The 21,507-nt window shown below is 44.2% G+C and overlaps 2 protein-coding genes across 5 annotated transcripts in view; one reads left to right on the forward strand and one right to left on the reverse strand.

Moving 5' to 3' along the window:
* Btg4 (BTG anti-proliferation factor 4) overlaps positions 1–21,507 on the forward strand; it is a 125,213-nt gene that overhangs the window by 41,125 nt on the left and 62,581 nt on the right. The gene's annotated exons all lie outside the window — the stretch shown is intronic.
* Layn (layilin) lies at positions 1,406–20,741 on the reverse strand. 3 transcript variants are annotated; one of them, XM_006972327.4, is made up of 7 exons: positions 20,383–20,741; positions 17,180–17,477; positions 11,412–11,569; positions 7,108–7,143; positions 6,087–6,170; positions 4,436–4,541; positions 1,406–3,775 (listed from the first exon to the last, which is right to left on the reverse strand). In XM_006972327.4, exons 1-7 carry the CDS (start codon positions 20,465–20,467, stop codon positions 3,415–3,417), a joined length of 1,128 nt encoding a protein of 375 aa, XP_006972389.2. In that variant the 5' UTR covers positions 20,468–20,741; the 3' UTR covers positions 1,406–3,414. The 3 variants fall into 3 exon arrangements, with proteins under 3 accessions (XP_006972389.2, XP_076431472.1, XP_015842374.2); XM_076575357.1 differs by lacking the exon at positions 20,383–20,741 and adding an exon at positions 19,785–20,065; XM_015986888.3 differs by lacking the exons at positions 7,108–7,143; positions 11,412–11,569; positions 20,383–20,741 and having other exon boundaries at positions 6,087–6,199; positions 17,176–17,434.

Genomic DNA, 21,507 nt, shown 5'->3' on the forward strand with positions numbered 1-21,507 from the left:
TCAGGAGGTTGTTATATATTTAATAATTCCATTTTCTCGGAAATTTTATAACTGCCCTTACTATATTTTGGGAAACTTGTTTCTCCTAATGTCCCTGATCTGATAACTCATTCTGACTACCTTTTCTAATGTTCAAACTCAGGACTCAATGATAACTTAAGATCACTTAGCAATTAGTAACTATTTCCTGGTCTTTTGTAGAAAGAAACAAAGGTCTGTACAGAATTGGCTTCACCTTTTAGGGTGCAGTTCCCCATAATAATCTCTTATTTTAATGGCACAATGTCTCTGCCATTATGCATGTTCTTACTACATGTTTGGAAGGCTGTAATATACTCAGTAAGTTAGGAAAAACATCATTTTGAAATAAAATGATTTTAGAGTTGAAAGACACCTTAATGTTTATTTATTCTAGATCGCGCGCGCGCGCGCACACACACACACACACACACACACACACAACTTATTTGCATTTCCAAAGGGGAAAGATAGGGAATCTTGTAGGAAAGGAGTCTCCGAATTGGCTTTTGCAGGGTGACTAAGGTAATTCATCACAGCTCCCTGATGCCTTTAAGGGCAAGACAAAGATCTGTGAGCTTGGCCAGACTCTGGGGCTGGATTATGATGATGGCTCTATCAGAAATTCATTTGTTTTTGTCTTGGATCAAAGACTGTTGGATGCTCCCAGCCACAGCATGTGTGCTGAGCTCAGATGCATGGATGGCATAGTGTAAGTGATGTAATCAATAATTAGAGTACTGATGTTTGTAAATGGTTTTCCTTAAATAATTTCTAACTAGGCGAAGAGATAGCAAGTACAGTGCAAAGAGCATTCCTCCATCCTCAAAGCACATGAGAGAAAGTTGTTAACCTGATGGTCCGTTGTCCTTTATTACTTTGATGTGCATTTTCTACAAAGACATTCCCACTGTTAGGATATATCCTCAATGCATCATAAAGATCAGGAAATTAGCACTAACACATTATACTGTTTAATCCTCAGACTTCATCCAAGTTTGTTCCCATATTTTCCTCTCCAGGAAAAAGGGATCTATTTCAGAATCAAGTAGTGCTTTTAGCTACCACCCCGTTTACTGCCCTCGAACTGCAGCTACCCCTGGCTTGCTTTCGCTTTCGTTATCATCAGACTTCAAGTTTGCAGTCCAGTATTTCGCAGATTGCCTATGAACTTGTTTTTGTGTATGGCTTCCTTATGATCAGCTTGTACACTTTGGCTGAAACAGCACAGATGTGATGCCGTCTTTCCTTGATGATATGAGGGCCCTAACCTCAGTACGCTCCGTTATTGACAATATTCACATTGATCAGTGTTTGCCTGTGGTGTCACTTTGGTAATTAATGATCGTTTTGTGGGCGAGGCACTTGAAATCATGTAAATATTCCATTCCTCATCAAAGTTTTAATTTATTCATTTATTTTGTATCCACACACACCCATGTTTTTCTGTCTTATCTAATGGGTCGCACTCTCTTGTTGATTTTACTGTTAATGATTTTGATATTCAAATTATCCCACATGTTAACAAAGGCCATTGTAAACTGAATTCTGTGATCTTCTGATTTCCAATCATTCTTGCTTGTTGCTGGTATAAAGTTTTCCAAATGACCACTCTCATTCCCAGTCTCTTTAAATATAAGACTTTAACAGCAGTGTGACTTATCAGAATACATATGAAATGTGTACTGATTAACCAGGGTAATAAATATCCTCATATTCTTATCATGACTTTGTGTTTGCTGCCCTGAGCTCCCTTCTTGTAGTTACTCATAAATAAGTAATAGGCTATTGTGTTGTGCAGGTCACTGCTGCTCTTGTAGAACAATGGAACTGTTCATTCTACCTATGTATGTTACTTTTTATTACTCAGATAACTCGTGTTTTTTTTTTTTTTCCTGCGTCTGTCCTGGAGTCATCCAATTTCACGAAGTCTTGGGTCTCTTTAGTGGAGAATATATGCATATCTATATGTATACTCAATATGGAGAGTCCCAAAGTGACTCCACTGTGGTGGTATTGTGTTCCCCAAAATATTGTGTACTCTAATAAATTTATCTGGGGTCAGAGAACAGACAGCCACTAGATACAAAGGCTAGAAAATGGTAGCACTCACACCTTTAATCCTAGCATTCCAGAGATAGAAATCCCTCTGGATCTCTGTGAGTTCAAGGCCACATTGGAAATAGCCAAGCATGGTGACACACGCCTTTAATCCCAGAAAGCCAGCCTTTAATCCCAGGGAGTGGTGGTAGAAAGCAAAAAGATATATAAGGCGTGATGACCAGAAACTAGAAGATTTTGGCTGGTTAAAAATGTGGCTGGTTAAGCTTCAGGCTTTCGAGCAGCAGTTCAGCTGAGACCCATTCCGGATGAGGACTCAGAGGCCTCCAGTCTGAGGAGACAAGACCAGCTGAGGTTCCGGCGAGGTGAGATAGCTATGGCTTGTTCTGTCTCTCTGATCTACCAGCATGGACCCCAATAACTGGCCTCGGGTTTGATTTTATTAATAAGAACTTTTAAGATTCATGCTACACTCCACTGTTTTCTATTTGCACCGAACATGATAGTGTCTATTCCAGTTTTCTCCCTCTGATGCCTGTGACTGCCTTCTCTGGGAATGAGAAGCTTGCTTCTTCTTATCCTTAGTATGTCTACTTCTCTCACCAGTCTTTCTGCCTACACAGTCTCCAATGCTGCTGCCACCCATCCCCAGAACAACGCATACTGTCTGAGCCAGGAGAACAAGGAGCCCTGAAGCAAGCGCAAGCTTCATTTTTACTTTCTAAAGTAATTTCCAAGTTGGGTTTTTCCAAGTTTAGATGTCGGGAGAATTAAAAAAAAAAAAAAAAAAGGTCCCCTGAGGCCACATGCAAAGGAAGGACTGTAAACACACACTGACTAACATTCTGCTTCCTGCTTTTCATTGGATTTTATTTGGGGTGAGGGGGCAGATATGGGAATTGATGTGCAGGCCAGCCTGGAGCTTCCATACATAGGCTCTGAAAAGATTCCACAGTGTCTGTCTTTTTGTGATTGCACGTGTTGCTGTCGAGAGCAAGGAGAACAGAAACTAGAGGGAGCTTTCCAAGCTCCTTGGTCACATCTTTCCCCTGACTGGTGAAAGCATCAGTTGTAACCCGCTGGCTGACAGTTGCTGAGGGTCTGCTGTATAGCAGCCCCTGGGCAAGGTGCCTTCTCACAAGGCTGAGCTGAGGAAGGCTCTGGGATAAGGGGTATAGCCAGAACTTGGGGACCCAGGAGGAACTTGTGGAGATTCTGTGCTCACCCTAAGAACTGATCTAGCATTTTCATAAAAGTTCTGAACATTTTCCTTATACGAAACAGGAGGCGTTTGCTTTTCTTTTCTCATTTTTGCTGTTTTTTTTTTCACATGTCTTAGTAATATATTTCATTTTCCACCCATCCACTCTCCTTGCTCCTCCCCATTCTGTCCGGGGAGAACTCATAAATGTCGTTGGTCACAAATCCACTCTCCATACTTGCCAGAGTTACAAACCCACTTTCTGAAGGGTTCACAGCCATGTTGTCATAGTCACAAGATAGGTCATCGGGAGTGGCTTCACCAGAACACACCCGGAATGAGATGTTCTTCAGGTCTGGCCGGGGCTCAGCTAAATCGGCTTCACTTTGTTTTCTAATGACATTGTAAACATCTAGATTGGGGCTGTTTTCTTGGTGAGGAGTGGGCCAAATGGTGTGTTGCTCCTTTGTGCCAGGGTCTGACTGCTCTTGTTTTCTAGAAGAAGAGAACCAGGCTGAGTATTTGAGCTTAGGGTACCCCTGTTCCTACTGAAGTGGAGGGAGTAACCTCAGGAAGTGACCTAGTTCTACTTCTCACTTACCTACACCTATAGGTTTTGTGGGTCGGGTAGGAGACAACCAGGAAACTGTTATGATCATAGTGATCCTACATCTGCCTGTCTCAAAAAAAAAAAAAAATTGGCTGATTCATTCTGAAGGGACTGACTTTGTATCAGATGCTTCCCAGAATGCTCTGGAACACATAGTTTTTATGTGGTCCATTAGTCATTCCTTACTCAACAGACTTTTTTGGAATAAGGACCTACATTTTGGAGAGCACTTTGCTAGGTAATACATGGGTGCACAGGAAGTGAATAACACTGTTTTACCTTCCACATTGCTTAAAAATCTTCCACGCACTGAGAAAAGAAAGGACATAGGACTACTGGCTTAGTCACAAATTAGCACAAATGCTCAGCTGAATGCTACCTGCCTGATGTGGACCTAGAGTCCTGAGTCAGCCACGGTTTACTCTCAGTTCTGCACTGATCCTTCTCTTGGAGTTTTCATGGCTTTTAAGGACACCAACTGGGCAGCCTCCAAATCTCAAAGAGTGAGAGGGAGCAAAGGTGTTGATGATGAAGGTTGTACTTGCCTCCTTCTGCAGATGCAAAGCCAGCATGCAGCTGAAAGGACCACTAGTAGGAGGAAAAGGGGAATCAAGCTGGGGATTAGGATGTAGGCAAGATTCAAAGCAGCCCCTGGAAAAGAAAAAAGCATCTATTAGCTCTGGTGATCTCCTCTGGACACCAAAGCCTAATGGAGCTTCCTGGGTGGGTACCACATCAGTGTACCAGCAGAAGTATATTGTTTACTCTTGTGTATCTGTGAGCCAATTATCCAAAAGGACAATTTTGCCCTGGAAGAGGTGGGAATGGGGGGTGGGCTGGGGGGAAGGGGAGGGGGCAGGAAGGGAGAGAACAAGGGAATCTGTGGCTGTTATGTAGAACTGAATGGTATTGTAAAATAAAATAAAAGGAAAAAAAAAAAAAGACCAAAGATGGTTTCAGGTCAGGGCTTACTGACTGGCTCCATGAAATCAGGCAGAACATCATGGAGGTAAGCAAATGTAGAGGAAGAGGTGGCTGTGTATATCATGGTGAACAGGACACAGAGAAAAAGGAACATTCAAGGTACCACATATAAGCTTCAAAGGCATGCTCCCTGTGACCCACTTCCTCCAGCTAGGACCCATACCCTAAAATTTTCAGAATCTTCCATATAGCACTACCACCTGGGGACCAAACATTCAATACATGAGTATTCAGAAGATATTTTAGAGTCAAACTGTAACAAAGAGGTTGATAGTCCTGATTCCACTGCGGGGAGATGACACAGAAGACCCCATCTGAAACCCTTCCAGACCTTGCCCTGGCTGGGTCTTTATTTGGTTGTTCTCAATTTGGATCCTGTATAATAAGATGTGCAGACACTGTATTCCAAAATTCTGTGAGTTCTAGTTAATTGAAGAGCCTGACAGGGCTGGTGGGCACTACTGAATGTGTAGTCAGTTGAATATTAGTGCAGGTGGTCTGAGGACTTCAAGACCTGTGACTGATGTCTGATGTGAGAGGTGTGGAATATGCCTTTAAGCTGTGGGGGGAATCTGCATAGATATTCAGTGTCCGAACTGAATTGCAGTAAAACAGTACACTTTACTTTATGAAGTTGATAATGCTGTCAACTAGGTATGAAAAATGCTAAATGATTAAACTGAAGCACAGATACATTTTTTTTTTTTAAAGTTAAGTTGCTCAGTGACAAAATCCCAGATTTCCCTCTTGAAACTCAGGATGAGAGTGAGGTCAAAAGCTCATTAGCACTCCAGTTTATCACCCCAACTTTTTTACCTTTTATGATGAAGCCTTTTAGATGTTTATCTTTCCCATTTCCTCAGTTTGGTTCACAGATGAATATTGATCCCAGATGGTATGTATTATGGCTGGGTTATTTCACTCTTGTTTTTCTATATCCATTCTTTCAGTCCCTATGCCATCCCACTTCCGATGGTCAGGAAAGTTCCCAAGTCTTGCCTTTACAGAGACAGGCACAACCTTCTACCTCTTGTCTAGTCTCAGTAGTCTTAGGATAGTACCCATTGCATATTTCATGGTTGCAATTAATATGGTGTTTGCAATGTCACAGATCTCTGCCCAATTTCACCTTTTAAGGAGCTGCATAAAGAAGAAAGTAGGAAGTTTAGCCATAGGTAATTTCTAGTCCCATTGTCTATTTTCCCCCAGTACCTCTGCTTTCTTTAAATGTTTCTTTGATGTCTTCTTTCTGTGTTTCCTCTGGAAGTGATGGTGTTGCTGGCTCAGTTGCTTCACCTGAGAGAGACACATATGGACTTGAGAGCCTGAAGAAAGGTGCTATAGTCCAGGCATGCTCTGAGGTCCTGCCACATGTAGAGTGGTATGCAAGAAAACAGTAGTGATTTGACCATTGATAAACACAGTAAAGTTTGAATTTGTTGCACTAGAAGTTTGTCTTCAGTGTGTGTGTGTGTGTGTGTGTGTGTGTGTGTGTGCCTGTGTATGTATGTGCAAAAATATGTATCTGTGTGTTTTGTGTGTGTGTACATAGTCTAGAGGTGACACCAGACATCTTCCTTTACTGTTCCCCACCCCGTGTTGTGAGACAGTCTCTCTGAACATGGAGCTTGCATATTCAGGTAGATTGGCTGGCAGGTGAACCCTGTCTCTGCCTCCCCAGAGATGCCCATCACTGTGCCAAGCTTTTGGACATGGATTCTGGAGTTCTGACTCAGGTCCGTCCCCATGCTTGCACAGTGAGCGCTTCACCCACAGAGCATCTCCCCAGACATGTCTTCATAGTTTTGGTGAGAACTTTGCCAATGATCAGGCACCACAACAGCCAACAAGCAATATAAAGGACTAAAGTACATAGGGGAGGTAAAATGGCTCACTGCTAGGACCATAAATAATCAGTTGGGCTCATTGATTACTTCATTAGATTAAATTACTCCTTTTATAGTCACAAAATGCTAATAATTATAATAAGCATCCACAATGGAATTTTCAAACCATTACTTTTCAGTTTTGACCAACATAGATAACAGTGGGCAGAGAATGAGAATGATGGGCTAGCTGCCACAATTGGATGTGACAGATATCTGCCCAATTTGCCTGGGCAAACACCAGCGGTCTTCCTGCTGAATAACTGGCTCTAAAGGCCTGGTTTTAAATCTATGAAGGGGACTGTGAAATGGCCCAAATTAACCCAAATTTCATATGACAGACTTACCTCCAGGCCTTATAGAAGGTGTTGTACTTGGTTTCTCTGTAGCAGAAAGAAACAAAAACAAAAACAAAAACAATGCTTACATTTCCCTTCATCTGAATGAAATCAGCTAACGTGTGGCATCTAATTCCAATAAACTCTATTTATTGTCACCTTATTAATTATTGTTATCAGATACCAGAGGTAGGTTGCCTAAGTCAAAGAGTTACTTGAACATGAATACTAGCCTTCCTTCATCTTTACTTCAGTGTCTTTTTAAAAGCATTTAGGAACTTTAATATTAGGCTTTCCAAATGCACACAAAAATAGTATATTGAGTTCCTGTGTGCTGTCATACAACTTCCACCTTATCAGCATGGAGCTCATTGAGCTTCAGCATTGATCCCTACGCCTCCACTGCAGTTCCTGCCTGAGAATGTCTTTAAATGGTCCAGGATATTTTGTCAGTTCCTACTGAGGACATTTCAGAGAGCAACAAAAACACAGTCTTCAGGAAGTGAAAGTTGAGGGATTGCCCGGTTTCAAGGTAGAAACTCTTAGCCTTGAGATACTTAAAATATGTCTAAGAGCTTCTAAGTCATACAGACAACTTATGGCAAATGTTTTTGCTGTTGGCTGACCTGGTACTAGCTTTGAGTCTCTTATGCTAACACAGAAGGGAAGTAATACTTAATCACCATCATCATCTTTTCCTCCTCCTCCTCCTCCTCCTCCTCCTCCTCCTCCTCCTCCTTCTCTTTCCTCTCCTTTTTCTTTCTTCTCCCCTCTCCTCCTTCTTCAAAAGATTTATTATGTATACAGTGTTCTGTCTGCATGTATGCCTTCACACTAGAAGAGGGCACCAGATCTCATTACAGATGGTTGTGAGCCACCATGTGGTTGCTGGGAATTGAACTCAGGACCTCTGGAAGAGCAGCCAGTGCTCTTAACCTCTGAGTCATCTCTCCAGCCCTAATCTTCTTTCTTTACATATGTATGTATAGACATGATATAAGTCTGTTTATTATTTACTTTTCAAACTTACCCACAGAGTGCCTACTAGATGCTAGAGACCATCCTCAGCATTTTATAAAAATAATTAATCTTGGTAACAGGCTTATAAGGGAGCCTTATTACTATTCTTACTTTATACATGAAGAAACTAAAATAAAGGGAGTTTAAATAACCTGCTTAAATTTCATAGCTAATATTTAGCTGAAAGGAATGTCAACTAAATAAAATTAAATAAAAATTAAAATCATAAACAGGCATAATTGTGCTACCTAGCAAAGATAAAACAACACATGTGAAAGATTCTAAGTCTGTTGAAGAGTTTATATTCTGACACCTGTGATCCCCACATACAGTCATCTCCTGTAGTTCTGATCACTGACACTGTGGCCCTGAGTACAGCACATCTGAGCACAGTGGCCCTGAGCACAGCACATCTGTGCACAGTGGCCCTGAGCACAGCACATCTGTGCACAGTGGCCCTGAGCACAGCACATCTGTGCACTGTGGCCCTGAGCACAGCACATCTGTGCACAGTGGCCCTGAGCACAGCACATCTGTGCACAGTGGCCCTGAGCACAGCACATCTGTGCACTGTGGCCCTGAGTATAGCACATCTGTGCACAGTGCAGCATTTCCATTGTTCCCTGCACAGTCTCTGCCACACCTCAGATGATTTTGTGTCATACCACTGAATGTTCCTGTCTCTTTAGCACACAATCTGGCTGTTGTGTCACCTATTCCACATGATCACATTCCCAAATCTAGTTTTAGACATGATCGCTCCCTCACACAGTTCCTTACCAGTGTGTCATAATATTAGGAGGGTAGTGTGCCATCCTGTGGGAATCACAGAAGTAACAACCAAGGAATCAACATTGGTAAGATACTGTTATTTAATCTACAAACCTTATTCACATTCTGCCAACTGACAAAATTATGTCACTTGCAGAACACTGTTATCATCACTGTCATCACCATCCTCTTGGACTAGGATGCAATCAGGGTGACTTGCTGCATTTAGTTGTTAGGAGAGAAGGTGATGCTTAACCTGAAGCCTGAAGGGTGAGGATGAGTTGACTGGGAATGGGGGAGATGTTTCTGGTAGAGAAAGAAGCAGATAAGAGCTTTCAAGGAACTGTGCCGAGTGCAGAGGTATTGGAATAGGATAAGGAAAGGAGTCGAGAGTGCTAGGAGGTGAGGTGGAAAATGAGGACCTTTCCCTTGCATGGTAAGCTGAAAGAATTTATCTTGTGGGGGTGTGGCTTCTCAAAGGCCAGTGTTAGTTCTTCTCCATGTGCCTATCTACCTCTGTAAGATCTTATCTATATGTCCTGGGAGGCTGATCTCCATGGACTATGTCACTGGGGCACCCCTGTCCTTTGGTGTCTTATTGGCTTTAGCCAATGGGAAGCAAAGGCAGGGGTCAGAAGGTTGGGGTAGGCAGAGGTTGGCATGCATTCTTCATGCTCATTTTCTTGTCAGTATGGTTTGTCAGCAGCTGTATTCTGTGGTTTCTGCTTCTGTTGGGAGGGTCCTTTCTCTGGGTTCTGCTAAAATGATTCCCTTGCTTTGTTCTTTTAGGTTTAGGGGTGGTAGAGCTTCCTATTGTAGATATCAAGCTAATTCAAGCAATAATAAAAGTGATAGGTAATTTATGTCTTTTTAGAAAAGAACCGAGTTAGAAAAATAAAAGGATATTAAAGCAAATCTCAAAATCTCTCATTAAGAAATCTGGTGAGTTTTGATGTGGGCCCAGTGATGATGGCATACAGAAACCAGAGGCCTTGAACCAGACCAAGGACTCATTGCAGTAATCATTCTGTGGGTGGGGCTGATTGGACAAAAGGGTGTACCACATGGCATATCATCTCACACTAGGACAAATGAAGAGGTGTTGGAAAGATGGAGGAGTGAGGTGGGTTTTTGATTGTTTTGTTTTTAATTAATTTTGGGGGACATACTGCAGGGGTGAAGGAAAAATATGGAGGGGCTGAGAGGTGAGCGGAATTGAGGTGCGGGATGTGAAATTTGCAAAGAATCCATAAAGAATTATGTTTTAAGAAGTACAAATATTTAAACCATGAAGTTATTAGAATCGAATAAACAAAAGTGACGAAAGATGGAAAGCTTGTGAACCAGTGCTTTCTTTCACTTCTCTGGGAAGGTGGCCTACTAAGCCAGTCTGGGTCTCTGCAGCCTCTCTCTACCTGAGGCAACTGTGTATGGCGAGGAGAGACAGGCCATGGAGAGGAGTTCATCTGAGGCTAGAATGGGTGAGGAAAAACATTCTTTTGGCACTAAATTGTCACCAAAGTATAATGTAGTTCAGGCAGCTAAAAATGGCGATAGTATTTAGTCCCAAATTATAATAGATACACCCAGCAAGTCATTCTACTCCTGTTGGGAAAGGCCGTGGAACTGGGGCCAAGCAGTTGGCTTTCAGGAAGTGAGAAACTTCGGGGACACATCAAGAATGAGTGTAAGTTTAGTTCTGAATTGATTTTAATAAAGGAGTCTAGGAACTTAGCAGAGTGAGACTGTGGGCTTGTTGCCAGTTCCAACTCTTTGCAGCTCTGGGAGCAGATGCAAGTTTAATTGCAAGGTGGTGGGTGGCTGGGGACTTTTAAACTTCTTTATCAAAGTGCCCGCTGTCTATGACTGCAGTAAAGTTGGGACATTTTGTCACTGGCCTTTTCTGGTCATTAGTATGTTTCCTTAAATTCCAGGAAATAATCTCATGTGGCTGCTGGAGGACTTGCAGAAGTAACCATCAGCTTGTTCTCGGCTCCTACAGCCAACCACACATGGAAGGAGTAGTTTGTCTTGTTCACAGCAGAGGCCTGTACCAGATACTCACATAAGTCTTGCTTTTTTAGTTTGTTTGTTTGTTTGTTTTTTGGTTTTTTGAGACAGGGTTTCTCTGTGTAGCCTTGGCCGTTCTGGAACTTGTTCTGTAGACCTGGCTGGCCTCGAACTCACAGAGATCTGCCTGCCTTTGCCTCCAGAGTGCTGAGATTAAAGGCGTGCACCCCACCGCCTGCTGTAAGTCTTGCTTTTTTATCTTAAGTCAATTAGATCCTTTCCTTTCTCATCTCTTCTTTTGCATCTGACAGCCTCTCTTTTGCTAGAACTAGTTCTCAGTGATGGAGTGTCATCACATTTCCATCTACAAGAAGCTCAAAGTTTAGTGTGGCTGGCATTTGCAACAAGCTTTCTCAGTGAGTACAGAATAAGTTCTTAGTACCAGCAGCTGTTTTTGAAAGGGGGAAAGAAGTTGGAAATGTAGCCATATAACTGGGGGAAAGTTTCGTTACCGTCAGCGTATTTGCAAATGAAATTGTTCTTCATGTTGCACCGGTCATCATTCCACTGGAACATGTATGAGCCCCCGATGCCCGCTGGTGCCGATGGCTGATGGTACATGACCACGCAGACCTCGCTGCCACAGGAAGGTTCATCCACATACCAGTTCCTGAAGGAAAAGGATGGACAATGGAGACAACGGGAGAAACACACTCTAAGACCTCCATGTCTTTATTTTCTCATGAGGTTCCATCGAACCGTAAGTGTCAGATTCTGTTTCAGAACATGGTACAGAGAGAAGGAGGAATTGAAGCACTGCCAAAGAGTAGACACACGCTGTTGATCCAGTGTGGCTGTCACAATCAATCATCTGACATTTGCCACAACCTCTTTGCAGGGAGGAATATATTATATTCTTCTGTCTGCAAGATAATTATGAGCAGTCGCAGCTAGCGCGGAGCTAGTCTGGAAGAAGATCTTAATGCTTGCCTTCTCTTTTGGCTCTGTGCTACTTGGGCTTGGATTCTATCTTTTCAGAGATCATACATACTGAGGAGAGACATGACATATCTTTCTCAAAGCTCACCCTGCTTCTATCTTGCTACTTTCCAATAGCTACCTCTGCCACACCAGCCCCAGATGATGGATGAGAAGATGAGATATCTGAAGGAGATATCCTAAAATATAGAAGCTGCCAAAGCAGGAGAGGGGCTGGGGAGAGGATAGGAGACCATCTTGGTCTTCAATAGTTTTCAAATCATTTGCACAGGATCAGGGAAATGAACCCCCTTGCCTTCACTCTGAGGTATCTTCCTTTTGCCTCTTTAGCTCCTTGAAAGGGTTCACAGTAGGTTTAGCTTTACCATCCAGTAGTTCCTGGAACTGAGTGGTGCTGCCACCTTGTTGAATATGTGGGAACCAGGATAAGGTCTTGGAGCCCACAGAATAGAAGTTTGCAAACATTTACCTCATCTGTCAATTGAGGGCCGGGCTTTACAGTCTGCCTGAGTACCTGATCTGCTTCTTTCCAGGGCTAGCTCCAACTCTCAGACTTTATCTAGACACTACTGCTCTGCCCATGTCTTCGCAAGCCTCTCTACAGGAGAGTTGGCTAAGAGACATGTCTTCTGGTAGCAATACAATGTGACTCTGCTTTAGTCCTGCGTTGCAGTCTGCTGAAAGGAAGATCCTTTGTTGCACCTACTGTGTTAAAAGAGTTTCCTGAACAACAGCTGAATTTATAATAAAACTCTGGATATTATGCATGAACATGTGGTTGGGGCCTTGGTGGAGACTGGGCTTTGTGCCTCATTAGTTAACTTCAGCACAACTGGTCCTCCCCATAGTTTTATGGCTTTATGTTACTTCATCTCAAGAGGGAGAGAGAGGAGGTAGAGAGGAGGAGGGAGGGAAGAGAGAGAAAGAGAGAGATTGATTGATTTCTAGATAATATTTTTGAACTTAAGCCAGTTTTCAGAATTGTAACTCACAAGTAAGGGGAAAGGCCGGATGTCTAGGAAGAAAATCCTGTAATGCTGTGGCAGGTGTCTATAGTAAGAATTTCTTCTGTTCTTTCTCCAGGATGACCTTTGGCTATTTAACCAAATAGCCATACACTTGGGAAGGGGGATATGTCTATATATTGCTAGAATTATTAAGCATAAGGTATAATGGGCACTGATGTCATCAAAGCCACATGTCAGAGTGGGAGCACATTGGGGCAAGCTGTTTAATCAGTCATCTCACCGTGGGCCTAACCAGTAGTCATTGGCCCAGCTCCAAAAAATATTATCTATCTATTATCTATCTATCTATCTATCTATCTATCTATCTATCTATCTATCTATCTATCTATAAATTGGCTCTATTTTTTTCATTTGTTGTTGTGAGATAAAGTCTAGTGTAGCCCTTCCAGATGAGCCTTTAGCCAGCTGAGGCCAAACATGAACCTCATCTTCTAGCTCCTACCTCTGGAGTAGGAAGGATCCCATTATATACCCGTGTGCCTCAACTATCCCATTTTTAGGGGTTGCTGAGGATGGAACCCAGGGCCTCTGAATAGACCTATTTAGTAGTTGGTATAGTTCCCCATTGACTTTTTAGGCCACCATAGTATAGAACTCCGAGCATAAACCTCCAAAACTGCATTCCCTCACCACAGCACCTTATCTAGAGTTAGTTGGCAAGAAGGAGTTGCACTTTGAAGACTTGGTAGTGCAGAGTGCTGTCTCCCATCATATCTCTGCTTAGCTCACTTGTCTGACTCCTCTGAAGCCCAGGCAGACTAAAGTTTCATATAAGAGGAGCACACACTCAACCCTGCAGCCCCCAACTGTGGCTGTCATTCTATATGTGATATCTTTGCTAGAGAAATATGCAGATCTGGTGAACACACCCAAGAGACTCTGGAACAGTTTACAGTCATCAGAAATGGACACAGTTTACACTTAGGGTTTTGCCTTATTTTGATTTTTTTCCTCACACCCAGTTATAATACCTGGATTTCCTATGACCTGTGAAGAAAATCATACTGGTCCATTATACCGCTGACCACTGTGCCCATTGCACCAGATAAGCAAGGGGAAAAAAGGAGACTTTAGTAAGACTCGTGTATTCCAGAAAGTTGGAGTAAAATTTAATGAATATTCAGGACCTATCACTTTGCTGGAATGTATAGATGTCTAGTGATCTGGACAATGCAAGAACATCCCTTTCAAATTAAATAAAAAAACATTATATCATACAATAATTTAAAGGAAGCATAATACTTGGCAGGTCTCTTTGGGTTCCAGAGCTTTCGTATTTCTCACCCGACAGTACTGCTGTGGTCTGTATGACAGATGGGCAGTTTTGAGTGGGATTCTGAGCAGAAAGGGAGTCTAAGGAGGTCTGGGCTCAGGTGTTTCTCACAATTGTACTTTCTTCAGCTCACACCCCTGTGAGCAGAAGAGTCCCTTGTGACTAGTTGATACAGCTAGCTCAATCTTGGGTCTAAGTGAAGTCAAAGAAGCTGAAATGACTTTACCACAGCTGCACTAAGGGGTGGCTTTGAAATCCAGTGGTGAGGGGACAGCCTCCCACTGGCTAGAGCTTTAGTTAGTATACCTCATTAGCCACTTTATATGGAAGTAGAAGTTTTTGGAGGTTAAAACATATGAAACTTGGGTCAAATGAAGATGCACAACCAACTAGTAAGATATAAAAGAAAAAGAATGAAGGTTGGAGACAATGACATCTTGGATAGAATGAAGTGAACAGAGATAAAGAAGTGAGCGTGAAGTCTGAGAATTTTTTTAGCATGTGATAAGCTCATCAGGGAGTATCTTCTACAGAACTGGCACTAAACAACCAGGGAGACAAAAATGAGTGAGCCAAATGATGCCAACCAGCTGTTCTCAGCCACACCCATAGTATCTCAATAGATAAATAAGAACAATAACCATGGAGGCTCTGCATGGGTTCAACAGTTTGGATTGTATACAAGACTGATCTGGACAAACATCCAGCCTTCCGGCAATAGAGACCCATATTAAGACTGATGCTAACTCCAGCCTGAGTCGTTCAAGGTGACCCCAGAGATGGTCTGGCAACGCCAGTAAGCCAGCCATTGAAACCAACAGGCTGGGGAGGATGAGAAGGGAATAATATAGCACTGGTAATTAAGGAGACAAACATGACACTTGGTGGTAAGTTAGCTACAATGTGCCCTGAAATGGGACAGTTACTGATTTTGGTAGGAATAGATATGATCTGGGCATTGAGTTTGCTTTTTCTGCCTTGGGGTTTTAGTCAGATCCACTATCCAAAAGTGTAAATAGTGTCTTATCTGTCAAAATAAGACCCCAAATACAGTCTCATCAGGCAAAAGACCTATTTTGTAGCAAAGAAGGTGTGAGACTAGGCCCCTAATCATGGGAATTCCTTGTCAGATTACATTTGACCCCCATCCCAAAGCTGCCAGCTCAACTCATGGAAGAGCTTGTTGAAAATACAGCTGAAGCATCAGCCTCAAGGTAATTGAACTTTGGGGAGGGACATCATTCTCCAGTTAGCAGCGCATACTTTAAAGCAACAAGTTCCATTGCCCTGTATCTCTAAGAGTCGAATGCATGGGTCTGAAGCCAAGGGTTAAGAGCAGCAGTCCCTCCACTGAGTACCATCATCACTTGTGGAGTTTGTACTTCTCCTCTCTGCAATGCTATACTCTTGGAGTTTGCAGTCACTTAGTTTCCAGAGGGGAATACTTCCGTTAGGAAACACAGCAAGAGTCTAATCAAGCCACAAGCCATGGTTACCATGTGGCACCTGGGATCTCTGTGTTCAGAGATCAGCAGAAGAGATGTCAGTTTCTAGGCAGGAGGTTATTTACTCTGTATTAGGAGGAGGTGGTTTGCTGCTGTATGTTATTGGTAGGAAGAGCCTGCCAGGTCATGTACTTGGGAGTATCTTCATGTCCACGTCCTACTTTTGAAAGTCAATGAGAAGGCATATTAACTCTAGGCTGAAAAGTGCAAGTTGACTAGAGCCTCATGCTCTTCAGAGATGACGGTCTGGTTATGCTACTAAGTCAGCCATTGAGACCAGCAGAAGGGGTGGGGTATGTTATGGGATAGTAAAGGTGGTATGTCAGCAAGTGTCAGTTGTGGTTCTAAGATCATCTGCAGTGATGAGATATATACTTCCTACTCTGAACCTTCTCTTTCAAAATTTCTTCCAGGAAAAGAAGGCTGTAAGAATCTCAGAGGAGTTTCTTTTACAACTTTTATGAAGATGAGGTCTTATAAGTAATCAGTAGAGAGTGAGAGTGGACATGCTGTTTGCATGTCTGTGTACCATGTGCATGCATGTCTGCATACCATGTGCATGCATGTCTGCGTACCATGTGCATGCAGTACCTGCACAGTCCAGAGGAGGGAGGAAAATTCCCCCTGGAACTGGAGTTACAGTTATGAGATGCCATGTGTGTGCTGGGAACTAAACTTCGGTCCACTACAAGAGCAGCCAGTGCTCTTAACTACTGAGGTATCGATCCAGCCCAGATAAACTATTTTTTAATCTTTGTGCTTTTGAGTTATGGTGACTATACATTTTCCATATAATTGTAGAGCAAATTCGATTTTCTTCATTGTGAGCTCTCTGCTTAGGTCTTTTGTCTTTTTGTCTCCGAGGCTTTGTATTTTATCATCTTTATATTTAAATTGACATACAACTCTTTATCATATAGAGAGTAACTCTTTGGTACATTGTCCCCCTTCCTTTCCCATGTTCGTCTTATAACGTTGATATTTTGGAATGTTTGTCCATGTCCCTGTGTTTTTTAGGAAGAGATGATGACAGTGTCATGGTGCATTGTGGGGTGTGAGTGCTCGTCAGTATCTTCATGCTGTGTGTTTAGGAGTTTCCTACAAACTGTAGTTTTCTTGAAGTCTCCACCCTTAGTCAGTCCAGAGTAAGATGGATTCTTGCCCATATCATGATTCCCTGTGGTCTGGAGTCCTACCCTGGCCCCATCTTTATGTACCTTCAGTTTCTCAACATAGTCTTAGCTCCAAGGGCCAGAGAACCAGAGCCACAGATGCCTAGCATGGCATGCCATGGGAAAAGTGCTGCTGGGCCCAAGTCAAGGCTGAGTTCTCCGCTTTTTTCCCATACTGCTCTGATCAGTAACCATCCTGTTGTTACTGCCAGACCTTCTCATGAATCTGACACTGTGGGTCCTGCTTGACTGCTTTCTGAGCTGTGTCAAGGGAATCAGCTGCTGTGGGACCCACCCACTTACCTGAATTGTGATGTGCTTCCATCTGTCCAAGCATAAAGGTCCTGGCAGGCTGTGCTGTTGCCCTGCTTCTCCTCCAGCCTCCTGAGGCCAATCCAGAAATCACCATCAGACGCCAAGAGGTTTTCGATGAACTTTTCTATCAGTCTCTGTTCATCTTCTGTTTCGATACTGACTAACTGTCCCCCATCTCTCCTGCAGGCTTCTTTGGCTTCCTCAAAGTTCACTCTTTGAAAAGCATCACGGAAGTAAATGACTTTGTAGCAGGGCCTCCGAGTCCCTCCCCGGCAGACCAGCTGCCCTAGAGGAGAAAAAGAAGGCAACCTGTTTCAGTGCCCCAAGAAAGGAGACCAGGGCAGATGTACCTAGCTGTTTCTGGGCAGGAATTCTGATGGTTCATCTGTGGATGGTTATCACTCAAAGTTTCTAGAGAAAATTAGTACTCCTTTACAACACAAAGTAACCATGACTTTAAACTTTGATGCCTGTATCGTGTAGGGGATCAGTGTTTTTGTTCCAGTGCAGATTGCTGAAGATGTTTCTGTATTTTAAAGAGAATAGGTAAATACTTATGGCTTAACTTCATGCATACAAATAAGACATTCATGCCCTTTGGAAGTCCCAGGGAATTAAGGGGGCTTAGAATAGGCATTGTTGTTAAATGATTCCTTCAGTATAGAGGGGCATTCTCAAGTCAGTCATGGATTCCTTTTCCCTGAAGCCCCTTATCAATACAGAGGAACTCACTTGCTCAGCCTCTGATGTGAGCAGAAGCTAAGAGCATCCATGGGTTTTTCTGCTACTGATAATCAGGTCTCTGACCTAAAGATAATAGCTAGAGTTTAACCGAACTTTTTCCATGTCCCATTAGCTATGGTAAAGGTTTTATTTTATTTTTTATTTTTATAAAAGATTATTCTTGGACTGGAGAGATGGCTCAGTGGGTAAGAGCACTGGCTGCTCTTCCAGAGATCCTGAGTTCAATATCCAGCAACCACATGATGGCTCACAACCATCTATAATGGGATCTGATGCCCTCTTCTGTAATGCAGGCATACATGCAGAGAGAGAACTCATACATAAAAATAAGTAAATATTAGAAAAAGATTATTCTCCTAACCCCCCAGAACAGTCTTTCAATGTCAAGACCATTTATGCCCCACTCCGTGAATGAGAAACCGAAGCTTCGAGAAATTGACTTGTCATCCAGCTCTCAGCAGCACTGTCAGAGTCAGGATCAGATCTGATTAGGAAGTCATACCAGAGTCACTGAATTGTATTGACGGTTCCCCACTCTCGGAGAGACTCAGCTTGCACTGGAAGCCCGTGTCTCCTTTGATTGACACTTGAAGGACTGAAGGCAGGTTCAGAAAAACGAAAGAGATTCCACTGAGCAGCAAGTAGCAAACCGTTCACCACCACAGGCTGCCTTAGCTTGTGTCTGGCCGGCTGGAGTCCTGCTGCAGCTGAAACCTAGCCCAGTCACCCTTTGTGCACTGGACATTTACTGGGGGACTCCTCCTTGCCTGATGTGTTAGGAACTGAGAATACAGAAATGCCAGTTCCCAACCCACAGGAGCCCACAGCTTGACTCTGGGTTTAGGTGTACAAAATAAAAGCCAAATTTCAACGAGGAGACTAGTCGCTTGCAATAAAAGAGCCAAACTGTAGGCTGCGGGTGTGAATGGCTGCCACCGAGTAAGGCATAAATGATTTTAGTTTCTGAGCCTCTTGCCAGACCTTCTAGAGTGTTTCAACTTCCCCAATATATTTCAGCTCTCCAGGGAGCCAGGCAATGTTCATTATTTTGAGTAATTGTCCAATATACAGGCCAAAAGACCACAGACAGTGCTAACTGTGAAAAAAACAATACAAGATTCTCCCCCAAACTACACACTTAGATAAATTCTCAATGAGCAAGGAGCTGGGAGCATCCTGTACCTGTTGCTGCTAAATAAAAAGTCTCTAACAGCACAGGTTCCCAGAGGATGAGAAGTGCCGAGAAGCTGGCCTTGCTCACCAGGGAGGGAGGTGTCCAGAGAAAAGGAGAAGGCAGGCAGCAGAGGAAGGCAAAGGGGCCCTGGCTTCTCCCAACCTGGCCACTAGCTTAACAGAAACTGGAGTTGCCTTTACTGGCAGTCCCACCTTTCCAGGCCAGACTGCCAAGAGACAGCGTAACACCTTGAATAGTGTTTCCTGTGTGGTCCAGGATGGCTGCACACATCCCCTACTGTATGCTAGTGACTGCCAGGGAGCGCCAGAGCTGGAAGGCAGCCGAGGACCCATCTGGTTCCCCTGCCTTCAGGAAGTGTCTTTCTTTTCTCATTTGCAGGAAGGGGAAGGGCAGGCAGGAGGTCTCCCATCCCCATCAAGCGCGAGCCATGCAGTCCTAACCCTCCCTGCTCCTCTGCTGAGCCGAACCACACCCCCCATCCTGAAATCAGAGTCCTTAAATTAGACCCACAAGCTGGGATTAGTGTACATTCCCATTTTTTTCCATCCTTCGGTTCCTCTTTAGCCAAAGGGGACCTGATTAAAAAAAAAATACAGATATTCTCCCCCAGACATGCAGACTGAATGGAAGGAGAAAGAAGTCAGAGCACTGTACCTCCTCTGGGGTCCAAGTCCGAGGCTGCAGCGGCACACAAGGAAGGAAGCAGAGTCATTCTTGGAGCCTGGCAGGGCTGGTCCCGTTCTAACTAGTCTGCTTTCCCAATCTCTGAGTGCTCCCATTCCCGGCCGGCCACCCTCCCCTCAGAGGAGAGCTAGAGTAACAGGTAGGCTTCCCACAGTCCCGCAGACCCAGAATCCGCTGCCACCGCTAGAAGGATTCAAACACTGCACCGGGCAGCAGTGCTCAAGGGTGCAGGCGGTGGGGAACTCAACTGGCCCAAGTTTGCCCACGGCCCCACCCAGGCTACGTCCTCCCACTCACCCCTTGGTAACCCCTGGCAGAGAATGGACTTTTAGCGTTGCAGGATACCCAGGGCGGCCCCAGGAACCGGAGCTGGTTGCACATTTGCTCCCTAGAAGCAGAGAACTCAGAAGGGCAGATTGGGTCCCGGAGTGGATCTTGGGATCGCTGACTCCCTCACTACGCGAAGGGGTGCAGTGGCCCTGAAGACAGTCCTCAACAGCTGGAGTGTACTGAGCGCATCAACCCCAGGCGCTTGGGCACCAGCCCTCTCCCCAGGGCGCACACTCACCGCTCAGCAGGCGACCCTTCGAACCCCGCGGTTCTGCCAGCAGCACAGCCAGCAACACGGCCCGCAGCGCTGGTCCTGGCTGCATTGCTGGACTCCAGTGCGTCCCGACACCCCAGAACTAAGGCAGAGAAGTGGGCAAACAGGCGGCTGCGTTTGGGCAACTGCCACCAAGGCAGCCGCATCTCCGAAGGACCCACTGACTGGGAGGAGTCCGGGAGGGCGCAGAGTCCGTTAGTTGGTTGCCCCTCCGCCTCCTGGGACGTCACTGCGGGGAAGGCAGCCCCTTGGGCTGGCCCGCCCCCGATGGCTGCTGGATCTAGTGCTCCAAGCTCCAAAAACTGCTAGCTCAGAGGAGGGAGCAGGCAGCGGAAGGGGCCAGCTCTCCAGAGAGCGCCGCCCAGGGAGATCCTGAGTTTGCCTACGAGAGAGAAAAACCCCACTAGGGATTGTCTGAACTCCCAGGAAGTGGATACAGTATCTTCAAATAGTGTCATCCCTCGTCCTCATCACTACACCCAGTTCTTACCAAGTGGGTCGAGGATGAGGGAGGAAAGGTTTCTCAGGCAGTCGGTGTGTCTACTGACTAGGAGCGAGCGGTTCAGACTGAGGGGCTTCCAGGAAAGGAGGTAGGGCAGGAGTTCCTAAGAGGTCCCCGCCAGAAGCGAAAGTGTTCCCAATCTCAGTCAGAAAGCCATTTGCTTTGTACAGGACACATATTGGGAGGTGGGAATGGTTTGTGGAGTCCACCTTTGGTGGACAGAAAGATGACTCACCTAGGAAAGAATGATCCTACCCTTCCCCCCATAAAAGTTTTCTTAACCAACCTAGCCAAAGTGTCTGCTTCCCTTTAAACTCTCACAATAGTTGTGTTTATATCTGTGTCTTAAGGTAGACGTGTTTTCAAATACATTCAAACAATAGAGCCCGTCTCCTGTCAAACAACAAACAAACAAACAACAACAAAAACAAAACAAAAACTATGGACTAACTAGAAAGCCAAGGGTTCTTTAGCTTTTCCATTATGCTATAATGTGAACCATAGCAGAAGCCATATCTGGGCTTTGGACTTCTGGATTTTGGTCTCAGTTTGCTTCTGTTTACCTATTCATGTAGCTTTTCAGAAGA

The sequence above is a fragment of the Peromyscus maniculatus genome, chromosome 7 (assembly GCF_049852395.1).
Source record: "Peromyscus maniculatus bairdii isolate BWxNUB_F1_BW_parent chromosome 7, HU_Pman_BW_mat_3.1, whole genome shotgun sequence".
NCBI classification, from domain to species: domain Eukaryota; kingdom Metazoa; phylum Chordata; class Mammalia; order Rodentia; family Cricetidae; genus Peromyscus; species Peromyscus maniculatus.

Coding starts and splice junctions, on each gene's coding strand:
- Layn (XM_006972327.4), bottom strand. CDS start 20,467: ATGCAGCCAGGACCAGCGCTGCGGGCCGTGTTGCTGGCTGTGCTGCTG. Junction 17,478..20,382: donor GAAGGGTCGCCTGCTGAGCG/GTGAGTGTGCGC, acceptor TTTCTCCTCTAG/GGCAGCTGGTCTGCCGGGGA. Junction 3,776..4,435: donor CTTTGCATCTGCAGAAGGAG/GCAAGTACAACC, acceptor CTCTTCTTCTAG/AAAACAAGAGCAGTCAGACC.